General features: G+C 37.7%; 1 protein-coding gene across 2 annotated transcripts in view; it reads right to left on the bottom strand.

Moving 5' to 3' along the window:
• RAB3C (RAB3C, member RAS oncogene family) overlaps positions 1-18,436 on the bottom strand; it is a 260,347-nt gene that overhangs the window by 137,516 nt on the left and 104,395 nt on the right. For both annotated transcript variants that reach the window (XM_055124689.1, XM_004608451.2), the window contains exon 3: positions 2,586-2,704. In XM_055124689.1, the coding sequence (XP_054980664.1) occupies positions 2,586-2,704 (119 nt within the window). The remainder of the gene's footprint in view (positions 1-2,585; positions 2,705-18,436) is intronic.

Here is an 18,436-nt window from a genome sequence, read left to right as displayed (position 1 = left end):
GATACTAAGTTTGACTTTTCCAGTATATAACCATATATTTCCCTTTGAACCTCTATTTTATTATTATTTTGTTTTTTTGTGTACATGTAAGAAATGCCAGAAATGGCAGAGAGTCCCTTGCCTGCACGCTTGGCCGTCTTCCCCAGGGTCCCTCGGAGGGGATGGGCTCCAGCTTCCCTCCCCGCCCCAAACAGAGCTCCTGGTGGCCAAAGACCACTGGAACCTAGCCACAGCCATGCTCAAGGCGCATCTCCACATGTTCGGACAAGCCTCATGCATGAAGGTACCAGCAGACGAACCCAGGTGTGTGTATTCCCATCCGGCCAATATCCAGAGACTTAAACGCAAGCTCCCAGAAGCCCACGGCCCGCCGATTTGTGGCCGCGCGATATCATAACTCACTTCTCCCTCTGGGAGAAACTAGCAAGGTACTGAGACTTTCCTGCCCACATGGCACAGCCTTGCAAGCTTCCCATGATGTATTCATATGCTAAAGTCAGTAACAAGCTGGATCTCATTCCCCTGACCCTGAAAGAGCCTCCAATGAGGCATCCTTGGGAAGGCCGAGTGGAGAGAGGCTTCTAAAATCTCAAGTATAGGACGAATGGAGAGGTTACTGAGTCCCACTCGAGAAATCGACGATCAACGGTGTTTCGTGACTCATGATTCGTGATGTAAGAAATGGGCCTGAGCGATAGCACAGTGGTAGGGCATTCACCTTGTATGCAGCTGACCCGGGTTCGATTCCTCCACCCCTCTTGGAGAGCCCGGCAAGCTACTGAGAGTACCCTGCCCGCATGGCAGAGTGTGGAAAGCTCCCCGTGGCGTATTTGATATGCCAGAAACAGTAACAACAAGTCTCACAATGGAGACGTTACTGGTGCCCGCTCAAGCAAATCAATGAGCAATGGGATGGGGATGACAGTGATACAGTGATATGTAAAAAAGATGATTTTTCCAGAACAATAATTAAAACTTAAAAAGAAATGATCTAAGAGAAACTGAAGTTTTTAATAGAATATGCCCATTACAGAACATGTGAAAACAATATTTTTGGGTAATAAAACCACAGAAAACAGAAAAAAATGAATGTTGTTTATCTATTGCTAATAATTCCCAACACAGGGCAAATGATGGTGGTACTTGCTGTAAAATGTTATCATTTCAGAGCTGATCACACCTGTGGGAATGCCAATTTCCTCCCAACTACACACTGAAATCTAGCTAGTTTCTGTCGATTTTTTTAAAAAAGAAAAATCAGTTTTGTTGGTCATGCCGTTGGATAGCATGACCATGGCCATTAATTCTTCAATGATTCCTCCCAACAATTGATGGAATAATGAAACCCTGACACTAATGAGATAGACCAAAATGATACTGCTAAGTTGAGGTGGTCCAATATCACACTCTCTTTTGTGGAAACTTCTTTTCAATCAATATATTTTATCTGTTTTTCAGGAAAAGAAAAACCAGTCAAGAATCACTCAGACACACTCTCTTGCTCTTGTTTGTCTTTTACCTTCAAAATAGCCAAAGAAATGTTATACCTTTTCTAGTTATGTTTTTGGAGATGCAGAGAAAACAAGCATTATCCTATTTCTTATTTATCCTGAGACCACAATTTCCCCCTCAGGACCATCTTGTTTGTGCCCACGCTCTCCTCCTGCTTTTCAAGAAATAGATAAGATGTAAATTTCAAGCTGGTGTTCTTACTAATTCTGTGAAATACCCCCTGATAGGAAGGAACAGTGAGGTAGAGCTGACAGTTGCTCTTTCCTTCACTGCACTCTGAACTGCAACAAAATCCTTCCTTTCTTACCAAAGCTGGTGTGACAGCACCTACCTTTCTGATGCATTGGGGAGTGGGTCATTTTCCAGCTCCAATAGGTTGCAGAAAGACACAGAAAAAACTACAGAAGACCCTAGTGCCTACTCTTATTACAGATGTATTCTCGATGACTTGATGCAGCAGGGACTCCAAAAAGGTTATGGTTTTATCCTGTCCTTCATTCCAGTGTTTTGAAACTCATAAATTTTAATAGAAATGGAATATTTAATAAATCACATAGAAAAGGAGGCAGCAAGCTTTTACTATAAATGGGTAGACAGAAAATGTTTTAGAGGGTTACATGGTCTCTCTTGCAATTACTGAACTGTATGTGAAGCAGCCACAGATACAATAAGTCAGGCTATATTCTAACAAAAAAATTATTGATAGGGCAAATGATAATTTTGTCTGTCATTTATAATTTCCAGATCCTTGTTGTAGACCTAATGATTATCTAAACTACTCATTATTTATATTTTAAAGCCAAAAACATTGCACTAGTTTCCACGGGACTATGAGTGACAGGATGTAAAGTACTGGAATTAATATTAAAACATTGAAAAATCATCCAAATGACTTTTTATCAATCCCTAAATAGTAGTGGTGAGCATACATAACATTTGTTTATTTTAAAATGCATGGAACTAATCATCTAGTAAACAAACATCACATAGCAGTTAGCCATAGTTTTGAAGAGGAAGAAAGAATGAAATGAAAAATAAAAGCCACCGATAGTAAGGAAAATGTCTGTTCTTACCAATCCTGTACTGCATTGAAGGATTCTTCATTTGTGATGTCATACATTAAAATAAAGCCCATGGCCCCACGATAGTAGGCTGTGGTGATAGTCCTGTACCTTTCTTGGCCTGCTGTATCCTAAAAAGAAATAATTTTTTATGAATAAGACAATACATCTTTTGAGAAATAATAAATTATTTTTAAAGCCTATTTTAAAAGTCTATTTTGTATTCACAAAATATAGCAGGATATCCTTTTGAGTCCTATTTTTCCTAATATTTTTCATGTGACAGACCTACATAGTATTAAAGATTATATATACTTTTAAGAAAATAGTGAACTGAAAGTACCTTCAATATAGGTTCACTTCCATTAAGCTTGTTGGAAAATAAAATGAAAATAAGAATCATTCTCATTGATGGGGATGTAGCTCAGCGGTAGAGTGCTTACCGTGTATGTGTGATGCCCTCATTTTAATCTTTAGCACCACAAAACAAATTTTATTCTTTTCAAACTATGTGCCTTAACATTGAAAGAGTATATTAGCTCCATTATTTCACATTCATTGTCTGTCTACTAAGTATGATTCACCGTGGGAGGAAAAGAAGGGCGTACAGCTTAGTCTGCATTCATTCAGTTGTAAAATGATAATAAAAACATCTGTTGTCATTTATAATTGCCAAGATATAAAACAACTCAAATGCCCAGTGATAAATGAGTGGCTAAAGAAACTGTGTTCTAGGAGCAGAGCCATAGTACAGTGGACTGGGTGCTTCCTTGCATATGGTTGGCCAGGGTTCGATCTCTAGCATCACATATTGTCTCTCAAGCCCTTCAGGAGTGATCTCTGAGTGCCAAGCCAGGAGTAGCCCCTGAGCACCAGTGAGTGGCCCAAAAAACAAATAAAAAGGAAATTGTGGTCTACATACAATTGCATATACACAATGGAATACTACTCAAAATATTACTATTTCAACTAAATATAGATGAAATCCTGTTACATTCACTGTAGCTGAAAAAAATTATTCTTTAAGTGAATCAGCATTTACCTGAGATGAAATCTTATATTTATCCACAATGTGGATGGAACTAAAGGGTATCATATTAAGCAAAATAAGACAGGAGAAGGACAAATACTGGATGATCTCACTCATCTGTGGTATATATATATAGAAAAAAAAAAGGAAGGACAATGGTGAATAAACAAAGCACCTGGGACTATGCTAGCAGAACATGTGCGTGTGTGTGTGTGTGTGTGTGTGTGTGTGTGTGTGTGTGTGTGTGTGCCAAAGGGTGTTAAGTGGGGAAAGTGCAAGGGTGCAATAAGGAGTGGAACAAATGGGCAGACAACATTGAAACAAATGTTCACAAATTAAAATTTAAAAGATTTTAAAAATCTGTAGAAGGGCTGGACTGATAGTACAGTAGGTAGGGCCTCTGCTGTGCACGTGGCCAACCTGGGTTCAATCCTAGTCACCACATACGGTCTCCCAAGCCTGCCGTGAGTGATCCCTGAGGCAGAGCCAGGAGTAAGTTCTAAGCGCAGCTGGGTGTGACTCCCATAATATCTGTTGTGAGTGCATGTTTAAGTCAAACAGAATTGGAATTTCTGCTCTCCTGTTCTATAGCTGGGGAGATGTTATGAATAGGACAAGTCACTAAACCTTTATAACTGCAAGTCCTCTAAAGTCCAGCCTGCTTATTAGGGTAACGTGATGTAATGCACATAAAGCATAGTTTGACACACAAAACTGGGTGAATAAAATGGCAAGAACTAGACGTTGTTCCTGGAATTTGGTTAGGCAAGGCTAACACTAAGCAGGATAAAGCAGTTTACAAATCCAGAGGTTTAGGGGTTACACAAGATATAACACATAACCTTTAAATCTGGGAAACAGAGAGCAATAGATCAGTGAAAGAACATGCATTTGTTACATTCACTGGGAAACGTAGCTGAAAACATTCTTCATTTCAATTCAATCAGCACTTGGCCCAGTGCCATCTCACAATCCAGGGCTCTCTTTACTACCCCACAGCGCCTAGGTTTCTTCGTTATATAATTTATATTTCCAAGTAATATAGGTGTTTATTTTACACCCTCTTTTCTCCTTTTCAGAGATATCTCATTTGTACACAGCTAGCGTCCCATCTCCTTACACTTAACGAGACTTGAAGGGAAAGCTAGAGTGTGGGTAGTACAAGAAGTCTTCTTTATTATCAAAATGAATCTAACATCTCCTGAGTCTCACTGTTTGGAGGGCTCATGCTGGATATTCTGTTCCACCCACAAGCATGTCTCCAGCTTGGATTCCTACACTCCTCCATGGATTAAGAGTGAGAAATTTTTAATTACATACTACGCGCTATATTTTACTTTCCCCCTGCAAATTTAGAGAAGGGTAATCAAAGAAGGCTGGGAGGGGGCTGGAGTGATAGCACAGCGGGTAGGGCGTTTGCCTTGCACGCGGCCGACCCGGGTTCGATTCCCAGCATCCCATATGGTCCCCTGAGCACCGCCAGGGGTAATTCCTGAGTGCAGAGCCAGGAGTGACCCTTGTGCATCGCCAGGTGTGACCCAAAAAGCAAAAAAAAAAAAAAAGAAGGCTGGGAAAATCAGCAAATGATTTCAGACAAATGTGAAGTGTAAAATGGCATCTGAAAATTAGCCAAGGGTGAGACTTTTCAGAAATCAACAACAATTCTGTTCTTCTCTTGGCACAGGGGTAAAGCTCACTTTATATGAAGTTGCTAATTAGGTAATACTGAATAAGCTTTCAAAGTCCAGATGAAAACAAATTATGATATGAAAAATAGAAAAAAAATCCAGTAGCTCCATCAGGACAGATCTTTTGAACATACTATCAATAACAGAAGCTAAAAAGGAGAGTATAGATTGCACTTCATAAAAATTTGCCAGTTTCTTGAATACAAAAAAAGTGCTGTAAAATTAAAAAGCATAACAAAATGATAAACCTAAAACAGATTCACACTAGACCAGAGAGAATGGCAGTCAATAAATTTAATAGCTAAGTGGTGCTAGAAATCATGAAAAATCTGAAATATTTCACATTTTAATTAAAGACTTATTTATATACAGGCAAATGAATAGCTAAATTTTGCCAATTGAAAATAGTTGAGTCTCAAGCATAATAACAAAAATTCAATGTTGCGATATAATAGAAGTTAATTATTACTTGAATACTTATTGTATTTTGCTTATAATTTTATGTATATTAAATGAAAGCATAGTTGTTAGAGATAAATATGGACATCACAAACTATGTAATTGGGAAAAATGCACATTTATTAGGAAAGAAAAAATCAGTTGGGATCATTTGACTATATTTCATTTTTTTTATATACCAGTTGCTGCTGGAGCGATAGTGCAGCAGGTAGGGCATTCGCCTTACATGTGGCCGACCCAGGTTTGATTCCTCTGTCCTTCTCGGAGAGCCGGGCAAGCTACCAAGAGTATCTTGCTCGAACGGCAACGCCTGGCAAGCTACTCATGGCGTATTCGATATGCCAAAAACAGTAACAAGTCTCACAATGGATACGTTACTGGTGCCCATTCAAGCAAATCTATGAGCAACAAGATGACAGTGACAGTGATATATACCAGTTAATGATGTATCCTACTGAAAACTAAAGATGAAAGTTAGAGAACCACTTTTTCAAAGACCAATTTAAATTTTATGGTATAGAGACAAAATACATAGTTAAGGCTCATGTCCAGCCCTGGCTGGATTCCCAGCACCATATAAGGCCCCGAAGCACCAATGGGATGGCCCATGGGCCTGAGCATCACATCTTCAGGCCCTGCCACCGAACCTCTGCCAGTGTATTGAACATGACAATCCTTGGTCTGGAATCACAAAGCTGATTAACAAACGTGTGGTGGGAGAGGAGTGTGTTTGTGGGGTAAAGGTCAGACCAGAAGTGACATGAGGACAGTGGAGGATCATAGCCACTTCGGTGGAGTTGAGGTGTAGTAACTTGGTAGAACAATACCATGAACTTTAACATTATTATAATCATATTACCTAAATTAAGATCTTTTTTTAATTAGAGAAGAACTGGTAAGAATCACTGTGGAGGGGCTGGAGCGACAGCACAGCAGGTAGGGCGTTTGCCTTGCACGCGGTCGACCCAAGTTCAAATCCCAACGTCCCATATGGTCCCCCGAGCACTGCCATGGGTAATTCCTGAGTGCAGAGCCAGGAGTAACCCCTGAGCATTGCCGGGTGTGACCCAAAAGCAAAAAAAAAAAAAAAAGAATCACTGTGGAGCTCTTGGGCCTCCTGAGCACTGCTTGAGAGTTTCCCCGTCCCCTGCTCCCCAACACACACACGCACACACACACACACACATACACACACACATCAAAAATCATGGGACCATCAGTCCATAAAATATATTTTAGTTTTTTGGTGAACAAAACCTTTTACAACTAGCCATTTTATTTTTAAAGTTCTTTATGACTTGGATACATGCTTTCTAGAAAACATCAGTAACTATATCTTTTTCTCTTTTTTTACTTACTAGAAAGTGACTTTAAATGGCTTTCTATTTTCTTGCTAAAGTATCTTTTTGGCATGGTCTTAGTATGCTTCCTACAGCTTGGGGACTTCATTGATGCTCTCTTCTCTGTACGATAGTCAATTCCCCTAAATTTCTCAGGAGTAAAAAACAGCCAGTAAGCCAGGGGCACTGCTAAAAGGTGACCCAGACCCATCTTGTCAAACATGTTTCCAACACAGACACTGAGTAATGTTCTGTTGGAAAATGATGACATAATTCTCCCTTTCTTCTTGACCTCTTCCAGAGATGACTTTCCTTTTCATAAGATTTCAATTTTACTTTGACAGTAAAGCAACTAGTTCTAGTGTTATAAAATACATCAATTTCACACTGTGAAGTGTATTTAATCTTTGAGAAAACATAACTGATGTGTTACAGCAAACTACAGGGCTGAAGAGACATTAGGTATCAACATTTAAAAAGAGACAAAACATTTCAAGGCGGGGAAAAAGAAGCTTGGGATGATATTTATGCACAGCAAGGGATAAGGCTTTCTACTCCATCCTTACTTAAACCCAGAAGCACAATCTATTTGGAGGTGCTTGTCACCTAAAATATTTCAGGCAAAATAAGAAATGATACCAGATAGATAATGTATAATAATAAATACAAGGAAGAAACTTTCATGCCAAATGCAAAACTGTATATGAAGAGTAAGATAAGAGACACCATAATGGCTCTGCATTGTTTGGTTCACAGTTTCAGGATTACAAACTCATTAATATTTCCTTTCCTATAATGTAAGAAGAAAAAGAAGAGAAACAGTTCATTTGACATTTACTAATAATGATAGACAGTTATATTGGAAAGAAAAGATCATTTTATAATGTCAAGTGCCACTAATGTAATTAAATGTGAGCAGTCTGGGATAATAACTGACGAAACAGTACCTCCTCTCCACACGCTCAGGAAATGGCTTCAAATCCTGGCTTTGTGTTCTTTCTCTGCCTGACTGAGTCTAATAACTGGGGACACCCACTGATTTTCTATAAAGGTAAGCTCCTGTTATTGAAAAACACAACTGGAAATCTCTTACAGAGAAAATGTAGGATGATAATATGACTAAAAAACAAAAACTGTCTTTCATGAGAGCTTTCATTTTCTTCTCTTTTAAGAAAACAAAATCATTTTAGTTGATTTAAATATTTCAATTTCTCAATTATATTTTAAGGAGAACATTTTGGCTTTAATGATAGGTTTGTTTAGAAAGCAACTTGAGTATTTATCAAGAAAAGAACTGTAGAATGGAAAACATTAGCAGCTTGATCAGTATTAACTGGAAACTTTTTCAATTTCAATATTTTTGTCTTTTGGTTACTTTAGTGTTTTAATTTTAATTCTTGCCATTTTTTTTTAAAATACTGTGGCTTACAAAGTTATTCACAATGCATTTGATACAGTATTTCATCACCATTGTGACCTTCTTCCACCACTGGCTCCATTTTCCCTTAGTAGGCACAAAATAATTTATTTTACATTGCTTGTTACAACTAAATGGCCAATGGGATTATCAAAAAATACTTCAATAAAAGAAAGTTTGTGAAAATTGTTATATCTCACCATGGGGTCATTAAGTTATTGTCTTTACTAAGCTGTTTGTTGCTAGTTGAGCCTTCGCTGTTAATGTTTTTATTTATTGAGCTTAGTTGGCTTCTATGTAACTTTCCCATCTAATTTGGTGTGCTCCTACTGGGATGTTATTATTGTAGAATTTGGAAGTGTCACACAGCTATAAATATAACTATGTGCTTCAGAAACTCCAGCATATGTAATTGGGCCCTGAGTTTACATAGTGGCAGTGGGTGTGGGTGCTGGAGGCTGCATAGCCGCACTCCGAGAAGATCCCAAAGGTACCTGAAATTTTCAACAGTTTAGCATCTCTGAAGTACTTGGTCATGAGGCAGTGGAGTTGGCATGTTGGCATGGAAGCAGCTTCAGGGCAGTAAGTGCAGCTTTGAGGTGTTTAGTAGGGGGAGGGATCAACCCACCCCCTTCCGAAAGGTACCCCAGAGTTTCCAGCAGAGAGACTGGTGTACCCATTAATTTTTGTAGCTAGTTGATCTCTTCTCTTCTGAGATTTAATTGTTAAGTCTGTAAATCTGAGCCAATGGAAAAGCTTACATAGAGGTGGTTACCAACTTTTTAACTTTTGGAACTGTATATACGGAATTCTCAAGTCCTTCCTTGTCATGAAGAGATACTACTTAATCTTAGCACTGAGGACATTTTTTTATAGTAAGTTCTATGTTATATTATAATTTTTATTTTGGATATTTTTTTCTGCATTGGGTTAAAGGGAAATGAAAGTAATTCTTAGTAAAGAAACAATTCAAATAATAGTACCAAAATCAAAATACAAATCCTGGTACATAATGAAGTAGGTAATTATATGTTGGAAAACACATTGGTGTTAATTGATTCAAAGTAGTTTATTTAAGCTAAAGAAAATAATATATAATGATCCAAAGACAATCAACAGAAATGGGAAATGAGAATGTTGTAATACATAAAACATAATTAAATTAAATTCTACATAGATGAAATTTAATAAATGTTCAGCCAGAGTACAAGTAACTCTCTAACGTGCTTTACTACTTTTAACCTAAAAGTAGAAATGATATATGTAGAAATGAAGCATATATAACTGTATCACTGTCATCCCCATTGTTCATCAATTTACTCAAGCAGGCACCAGTAATGTCTCTATTACACTGAGATTTTAGAAGCCTCTCCTTACTCATCTTTCCCAATAATTGGAGGCTCTTTCAGGGTCAGGGGAATGAGACCTATCGTTACTGTTTTTGGTGTATCGAATACGCCACGGGTAGCTTGCCAGGCTCTGCCATGCGGGCAGGATACTCTTTGTAGCTTGCCAGGCTCTCCAAAAGTTATGTATATATCTGATACTGTATTTGGGATATGAATACGCCAAGGGGAGCTTACCAGGCTCTCCTGAGCAGGCAATAGACTCTTGGTAGCTTCGCAGGATCTCCAAGAGGGAGAACTAGGCTATTAGATGTTGAGTGGCCACATGCTTCTGGGAGCTTGGTTCTATAGTCTCTGGATGTTGGCAACTGATGGGATTACACAGCAATGGGGGAAGTTTCTAGGTGTGACTGCCTAGGTACTGAAAAATAGGGGATCTGGGTGGAAGAGGCCCAGTCCCGATCCGAGCAGCCTTGGAGATCTCAGCCCCGGGTTGTGAACATCTGGGGACCCATATACACATACACACACACACATATATATATGCATATATAATGCATATAAAAGTATATGTTGCATTTATTTGATATATGTATATTTGCTTTTCAAAATTCAACCCATTGAAAATCCTTCACTAATTCGAAAACCCTATTCCCTACATGTGTATAAAAGATTAGGTAAAATAATGAAAGTGTCATTTTGAAAGTACCAGGTGGTGGAGCAAATAATATTTGTGATTGAGATTCTTCTCTTAGAGTTGAGGTTCACTGATTCAGAGTCTCTGTGACAGCTGTCCTTGTATTCTCCCATCAAAGATACTTTGAAATCTAACTTCAGAACCTGTGAAAAAGATCTTATCTGAGAGAGGGATATGTAAATATAATCAAGCAAGTTCATACGGATTTGGGCTGAAAACAGAGAAACAGAAGAGAGACACACTGAGCACATGGGGAAGCCTCATGACATGAGAGGCAAAGATGGAAATAATATATCCACAAGTCAAGGATGTCAGGGATTGCTTTGAATAACCAGGAGCTAACAGAAACAAGGAATACTTTCACCTCCAGAATTTGTGGGATTTTAATATTAGGAGTGGTTTAAAACTGAAAAAACAAAGTTTAATTTTTTTAATTCGGGATTTCTAAACTTTATAACTGTAAGACTGTTAAGTTTCCATTGTTTTTAAGTTATCCAGATTTTTGGTGCTTTATTACATTAGCCCTCAAAAATTATACACTCGCTGATTCCAGTTTGCAGTCTTCATGATTAGAAAGAAAGCAATATGAATTTCACAGTACCCATGATCTGTTACCTTCGACCTACACAAAAGGGAAAATGCAGAACATTAAGCATCTATTAGTCTTAGAGGGAGGACTGATATAGTCTCAGTGTTTGAATTCATGAAAGATGTTTTGCCAAAATGTATTACTAAACACTAACAAAAAAGTGATTCTGTTTAACAAAGGATGTTGGGGGTCAGAGAAATAGTACAGGGGCTGGGGTGCATGCCTCGCATGACCATTATTTGGTCTCTGGCTCCACACAGTCTTCCAAGCTTTGCCAAGTACAGACCTGAAGGGCCGGGAGCACAAGATAACCCTGCTGGTTCCTAATGGCACCGCAGGGCTGGTATGGCACCATACCCATGGGCCTGAGCATTGAACTCAGTCCACTGGGCTGACTGGTGTTAGGAGTGGTTCTAAGATCACCTGAATACCACTTGGGAGGCCCTTAGCCAAGACAAAATAAAATTTAAAAAAGGATTGCTATATTCTATTGCTTTAGAAAACTAGGTTTTATGTAACTTGTTACTATATTTATAAATATATGCATATTACTTGAGATGTCAAAAATTATATCATTATTTATGTTGCAGTTTTATCCCCAAATTACTGTCACATTGTTATAGAAAACTCTGAAGTTATGATATATACTAAGATACAATTTCCCAAAGCAACAACAACAAAAAATCCTGCTGATAACTATACACAATTTTTTTTGTATAATGTTACTTTCCCTCAAATTCATTTTATTTTTCCATAAATAAACATGCACAAGTAGTACTTAATATAGTCTCACAAAAATAGTAAACCAAATAGGAATCTTAAATATTTTATGATATCTTGATGCATATTTATTTTTAGAGTGAAACAGAACTTTTCCCCTCCTAGCAGTTAATCTCCCATTAAAATAAAATTCACAAATCACTTCTCCCTTATGACTTTGCACACTGTTTGAAATTCATTTTTACACAGTTATAAAATCATCTGTAAATAAAGTTCAAATTTTAGAGAACATTTGTAATCTGGTCTCTATTTCTTCATTTAATTTAAACATTCTTCCTACCTATTGTCCCCTTCACACCAACAGATTTGATTGGTAGATTTCCTTTGCATGATATTTAGTTCTAAAATGCTCAACCCTTTATTTTACGATATATCCACTTCTAACTAAAATCTAATAAAAGAAGCCCGAGGCAGAAAGATAAAACTTGACCTATTATTTCTTGGCAGTGTTACCATGACAATGCATCCTTCCCAGAAGAGAGAAACATTTATGTACAGCTACATAAATGGGTTGTGATTTTACTCCATTGCCAACTGCATATAGCAGCTCATGAAAGCTGGGGACACTTCTTGGTCAACCCCAAAGCCTCAGATAAGCTCTTCTCAATATATTAATAAATTTAGAATCAAACATGCTGATGCAGAGCGCCATAGGAGAGGGATCGACACACAGTAAGGTAAAGTAAAACAAAACAAAACAGCATCTGAGAACTGGTTTATAGAACTGAGCTTACCAAGGGCTGAGGGAGAGGAGGGTGGAGTGGTTTGAAGTGCACCCTGAGTCAGAGGTGGAGAAAGAAGATATTGGGAGAGAGTGTGATGTTGAGACATAAGCATAGGACCCTATGATTGATGATATTGTAAAACATGGTGCTTCAAGAAAAAAATAAAACCATGTAATGGCATTTTCACTTTAAAAAAATTGAGTTGATTTTCTAAGCATGATTAACACAAAGTCAGGAGAAAGACACCATTTTGCTTTTTTTACTAATCAATCTTTTTGACATATTCCTCCCAGTGGGATTTTGATTATGCTAAAGTTGCCAGAACCTGGTGCATAAATATTAAATGCAAGCAGCTTGGAGCTTTTAGTCAAGGTTAGTGACTGTTTTTCTTCACAGAACACAATTCAAGATGCTGATAAAATACTCTATTTTCTCAAAGGGCTATAATCTTTTGAATTGGACTCTTATTATTGCCTTCAAATGAGCAAAACGCACATCATACTTTTTACAAAGAAATGTAGGTTTTATGCACACAATTGCAGGTCAATGAATGTCTGCTTAGAGAAGGGAACTGTTAATCTGCATTTGGCATAAGCATATTTGAGAATGAGAAAGATGAGTGCTGAGTTCTGGTGGGAAGGTTCGCATGGTTAAGTTATGTGAGTTTCCCATGGATCATTAAACAACTCAGCAGGTAGATGTACTTGAGACATCTTGCCCTTAAACTAACTTTGAAAGGGCTGTCTTGTGAAGGAAGTGTGGAAGCTGATCAAGTACACGTACAGGGCAAACTTAAGCTGAGCACATTTTATAGTTTATGGCATTAAATGCAGGACAGTTTTCCAAGACTCCCTGAACATCCTACCGAAAGAAGCAGCATTTAATACTTGTTCCACAGAACATGTGGCAATAGATAGTTGACCAAAGATGTCAAGGGAGTCCTAAAATTAATGCCCCATTAGGTAGAATTGTATTTCCTGATCTCCCAGCTCTCTTTTTGGCTCTGACACCAGAAAGAACGAGAACCAGAAAAGGGAGGAACAGAAAAAGTGAAGGGCAGAATCAAACTCCTCTTTGTAGTAAACTACCAGTCCTTGGGAATGTAGCCAAAGTTATGACAAGGGAAAACTATGAGTATGAAATTAGATATTAAAAGAGTATTTTAAACTAGGTTCAATAATATTGAGCTTTTAAAAAAGACAATTTTTAAAACAGTTTTAAGTTAGTAGTAGTACAAACTAAAAGTAGAAATTTCCCAAATGTCTCCCAACAGAGTGGAATGCTTTTTGCAATTAATGAACCTATTGTAACAAGTAATTTCACTCAAAGCCCATAGTACATATTATGGCTCAGTCTTAGTGCTGCTTATTCTGCAGGTTTAGACAAATATAATATACAATCCTCCATTGTAATACCCCACAAAGTAGTTTTACTGTCCTAAAATCCTCTGTGCTTCTACCTGAGATTTGTTGTTTTTCAGGAAAAGAAAATGAGTGATATTGGAATTTTGTTAAGCTGTGGATAGGCATTAGGCATTTGGTAGAGTATGAATGAAAACAGGGCTTAGAATTTAAAAAATACATAATATTCAACACCAACATTTTTAGATATTTTGCCCAATGAACCACCATTGCATTGGAACAATCACAGCATGAAGAATACAGACTTAATCAGGACTTCACATATTTCCAAGAATTTTTACAGATAGTATTTAATTATATCATTCTAAGACTGTAGGCCATTGTACAGATGATGAACTTGAGAAATATAGAGGTGAAGTACCATCTCTAACTCATAGTAATGAAAATGACAAAAGCTATGCCAAAGCAAGCTTTTCTCACAGAGGAAAGTGTCCTTCTGGGTATTATGCTGAATAATTTAGGTTCTATTTAGGTTATAAATTGACATTTGGCTATTGAATATTTGCTCAATGTATGTGCTTTTCATCTTTATAAGTGTCTTTTTTCCAATCTCTACCTATTCTTTAAGCAATTAAAGATACATTTAGTCCTAAAATTCCACTGAAAACTTCCATGCTAGATCAATCAATATCATTCTGATTGTCACATGCATAGTCTAATTTTTTGTTCTCATCCTAGTAGTACTTTCTGGAATATCTGAGCAAAAAACCAGTCCTGATTTCTAAAATCTATTCTTCCAGGGCATAGTTCTCTGTTGCTTCTTAAGTTTCTTTCAACTTTCTTCAATTTACCATTGCAAATTCTTCTTTCAGGCTCACCTCTTCAAAGTGTTGGGTAGGAGAGATAGTATAGGAGGTTGGCACTTTCTCTGCATGTGGCCAGCGCAGGTTAGAATCTGATACCACATCTGGTACCTCCGATCACTACCAGGAGTCACTCCTGAGCAATGTTAGAAATAGTCCATGTCACATCACAATAGAAACCAAAACCAAAGCAAAACACTGTTAAACAAGCTTATCTTCCTCATACACTTGTATTACACTATCTTCAAGCTTTAACTTGTTGGCTTTTGGATTTGGGGCAGCACCACATCCAGCAGTGCTCAGGTTTTACTTCTGGCTCTGTGATCAGGGATCACCCCTGGTGGTACTCTGGGTACCATATGTATTGCCAGGAAGTGAAACAGAATTACCCCTGTACAACCTGTGTACATGTACAAAGCAAATGCCTTACTCATTGTACTATCTCTCCACCCCTGTTATCATGGTTTTGAAGGTAATGTATCAAAGCACCAACTTCTGAAAAAAATCTGACCACATTGTGTGTTCGAGAATATTTTTATCATTCTAACACAGATTTCTCAAATTTAACTGACACATACAGATAAAATTAATGCAAGCCACTAAAAACTGTATCACCTGCGCTTCAAATCTTTAAATCATGACACCAAAATACAAATTTTCCCAAGCTGAAAATCTCTTTTGTATCTCTTCCTCCTCACAATTTGTTCAGTTGCCTTCCATTATTTAAAAATACATAGAAAACATATAGATTTTCAGTAAGAATAGATCAAATAAAAAAGGTCACCTAGGGTTTTCTTTTTTGGGAAGTAGTGGTATGGAGGTCCAAGAGGTGCTCAGGAGGCTTATGGAGGTCCATTTCAGTGGTTCTTGGCCAACTGGTCAGTCTGTTCAATGCGGAGGCCAAAAATATACTGGCTCACAGTGCCTGGGAATGCCAAGACTACCCAGTGAGTAGTGCTGGGCATTCCCAGGGCGGTACTCTGTGATGCTCACAGGACCATGTCTGCAGGGAATTGAATTGCCATAATCCACATGGAAGGCATGAACATTAATTCGCATGCCTTAGCTCTTGCTATCTTTATTTACACTTATTTCCAATTATGTATTTCTACCTTTTCTGTGAGAAAAGCATTATTAGCGTGGGAAGCAAACCTAGTATCTTCAGTAAGAAAAGAAGGTATATATAGGAGTTCATTGAAAAAGATTAAATGCATTTTGGGTACAGCAGACAGAGCACTTGCACGTAGCCGACCCAGGTTTTATCCGTGGCATCCCATATGGTCCCCCAGGCCCACCAGAAGAAAGCCCTAGAGTGCAGAGCCAGGAGTAAGTCCTGAGCACTGATGAATGTGGCTCAAAATAAATAGATCGAAAGATTAAAAGCATTTCTGTTGAAAGCAAAAAGAATCTGTAATTTAACAAAACATCATACTGGAAGTGGAGTTATGTTTTAATATTTGCACTGTTAGCAGTCTGACATTAGCACTCTGATCTCTTTCGGTTTCATCACTGGTAAGTGAAAAATTAAAATGTCTAGGTCTGCTTCGATTTTGAATCCAGAAAATATATTTAAATAACCTTTTTCCTCCTCATAAGATTTTTTCATCAAGTTCATCAAATGTTTTTCTGGGAAACTGGTTCATTAATATTTACTAATTACCTTCATATTTATTTAGATAACTATCATCTTATTGTATAATAGCTGTATGATTTCTCTATGATTCTCTCTCCTATTATTTTGGGGGCTCACAAGCAGTGCTCAAGGGTTATTCCTAGTGATATAGTCACCCATGCCAGACAGCTCAATGGCTAAGTGCTGAGTTTTAATTATAAACTATCTGCTCTTCATAGTATTACCCCATTGTTTTTAGGCTTCATATGATATATTTAAAATGCATTTCAAAAAATCTGCTGTTTTATCTATTGTTATGTTTTATATAAACTCACCTTTCTCTGAAACTACTAAAGTTCTTTGAATCTTTAATATTATTCTGTATCACTCTGAAGTGGGTTTGTTTCTAATTCTTTTATATATGCTTCTTGTGGTTCACTGTTCTTATCTTTTGAAATTTTAAACAAAAGTTAAGCCATAGATCACTATCTTACATCATGTACAAAATTTTATCAGGGACCAGAGTAATAACCCCCAGCATCCCATATGGTCCCCTGAACACCTCCAGGAGTGATCTCTAGAGTGCAGAGCTAGGAGTAAGCCCTGAGCACAGCTGGGCGTGGCCGCAAAACAAAACAAAACAAAAAACAAAAATGGACTTAAGACATGAATGTTAGACTCTAAACTACAAACACATTGAATTCAACAAGCAAAACACTCTAAGATATTGGTCTCCAAGATGTCTTGGAGAATTTGGCTCCCAGAGAAACTAAAGTAAAAAACAAACAAATGGTATTATTTCAGTAAAACTCTTTTGCACGGTAAAGAAACTATCCATAAAGGAAAAAGACATTCAAAACATTCGTCACAGTTATAAGGTAAAATAAAATCTTATAGTTTGCTACACTTTGAATGGAACTGGAGAGTATCACGTAAGTAAATTAAGTCAGAGGGAGAAGGACAAATATTGGATGATTTCATTCATCTGTGGCATAGAGACAGAAGAAAAGGAAAGGATAAGAGACAAAATAATATCAAAAAATTACAAGCCTGGGTTGGACCGATAGCATTTGCCTTGCAAGTGGCCAACCCAGGTTCAATTCCCAGCATCCCATATGGTCCCCCAAGCACTGTTAGGAGTAATTCCTGAGTGCAGAGCCAGGAGTAACTCCTGAGCAGAGCTGGGTGTGTCACCCTCCCCCTCAAAAATTACAAGCCCTTGGCTTTTTTGTTTTTGTTTTTATTTTGTTTGGGGGCCACATCTGGTGGTGCTCAGGGTTCTCTCTCTCTCTCCTTCTCTCTCTCTTTTTCTCTCTCTCTCTCTTTCTCTTGCTTGGGTCAGACCCAGCGTTACTCACAGGTTACTCTTGGCTCTGCACTCAGGATTTTGTTCAAGGATTACTCCTTCAAGACAAGGACACTACCCACTGTGCTATATCTCTGGTGGTGGAGACCCATGGCTTTGGATCACAAAAGTAAGGTTACCAAGCAGTGGGTGGAGAGTGGAGGAGGGATGAAAATGTGGAGTAGAAGTAACTTAAGTCAGCTGGAAGAGAATCTTGCACACTTTGGTGATGGTAAGGTGCAGTAATTGTTTTACAGTTTTGTTATGTCAAAACTATAAATGGTAAATGATATTATAACCATACCATATAAACTATAGAAAAACAGAATAGGTAGAAATCGTCACACACTGTGTATATGATGAAGTGTTAGTACTAACAATATATAAAGAACTCACAAGTCAACAGCAAGGAAACAAAAACCCTATCAAAAGTGGGGAGGGTTGGAGAGAAAGCTCAGTAATCTGGAGCACAGACATTTGTATACAGAAGTCAAGTCCAGTCCCAGCACTAGTGTCATACGATTCCTTGGCCATTCCCAGGTTTTACTTCAAAAAGAAACAAAATTAAAAGGAAAGACAAAACGTAAGTTAAGAGCTAAATACATATTTCA

This window comes from Sorex araneus, chromosome 1 (genome assembly GCF_027595985.1).
Source record: "Sorex araneus isolate mSorAra2 chromosome 1, mSorAra2.pri, whole genome shotgun sequence".
Lineage (NCBI taxonomy): Eukaryota > Metazoa > Chordata > Mammalia > Eulipotyphla > Soricidae > Sorex > Sorex araneus.
This window is presented reverse-complemented; position numbering and strand designations above follow the sequence as displayed.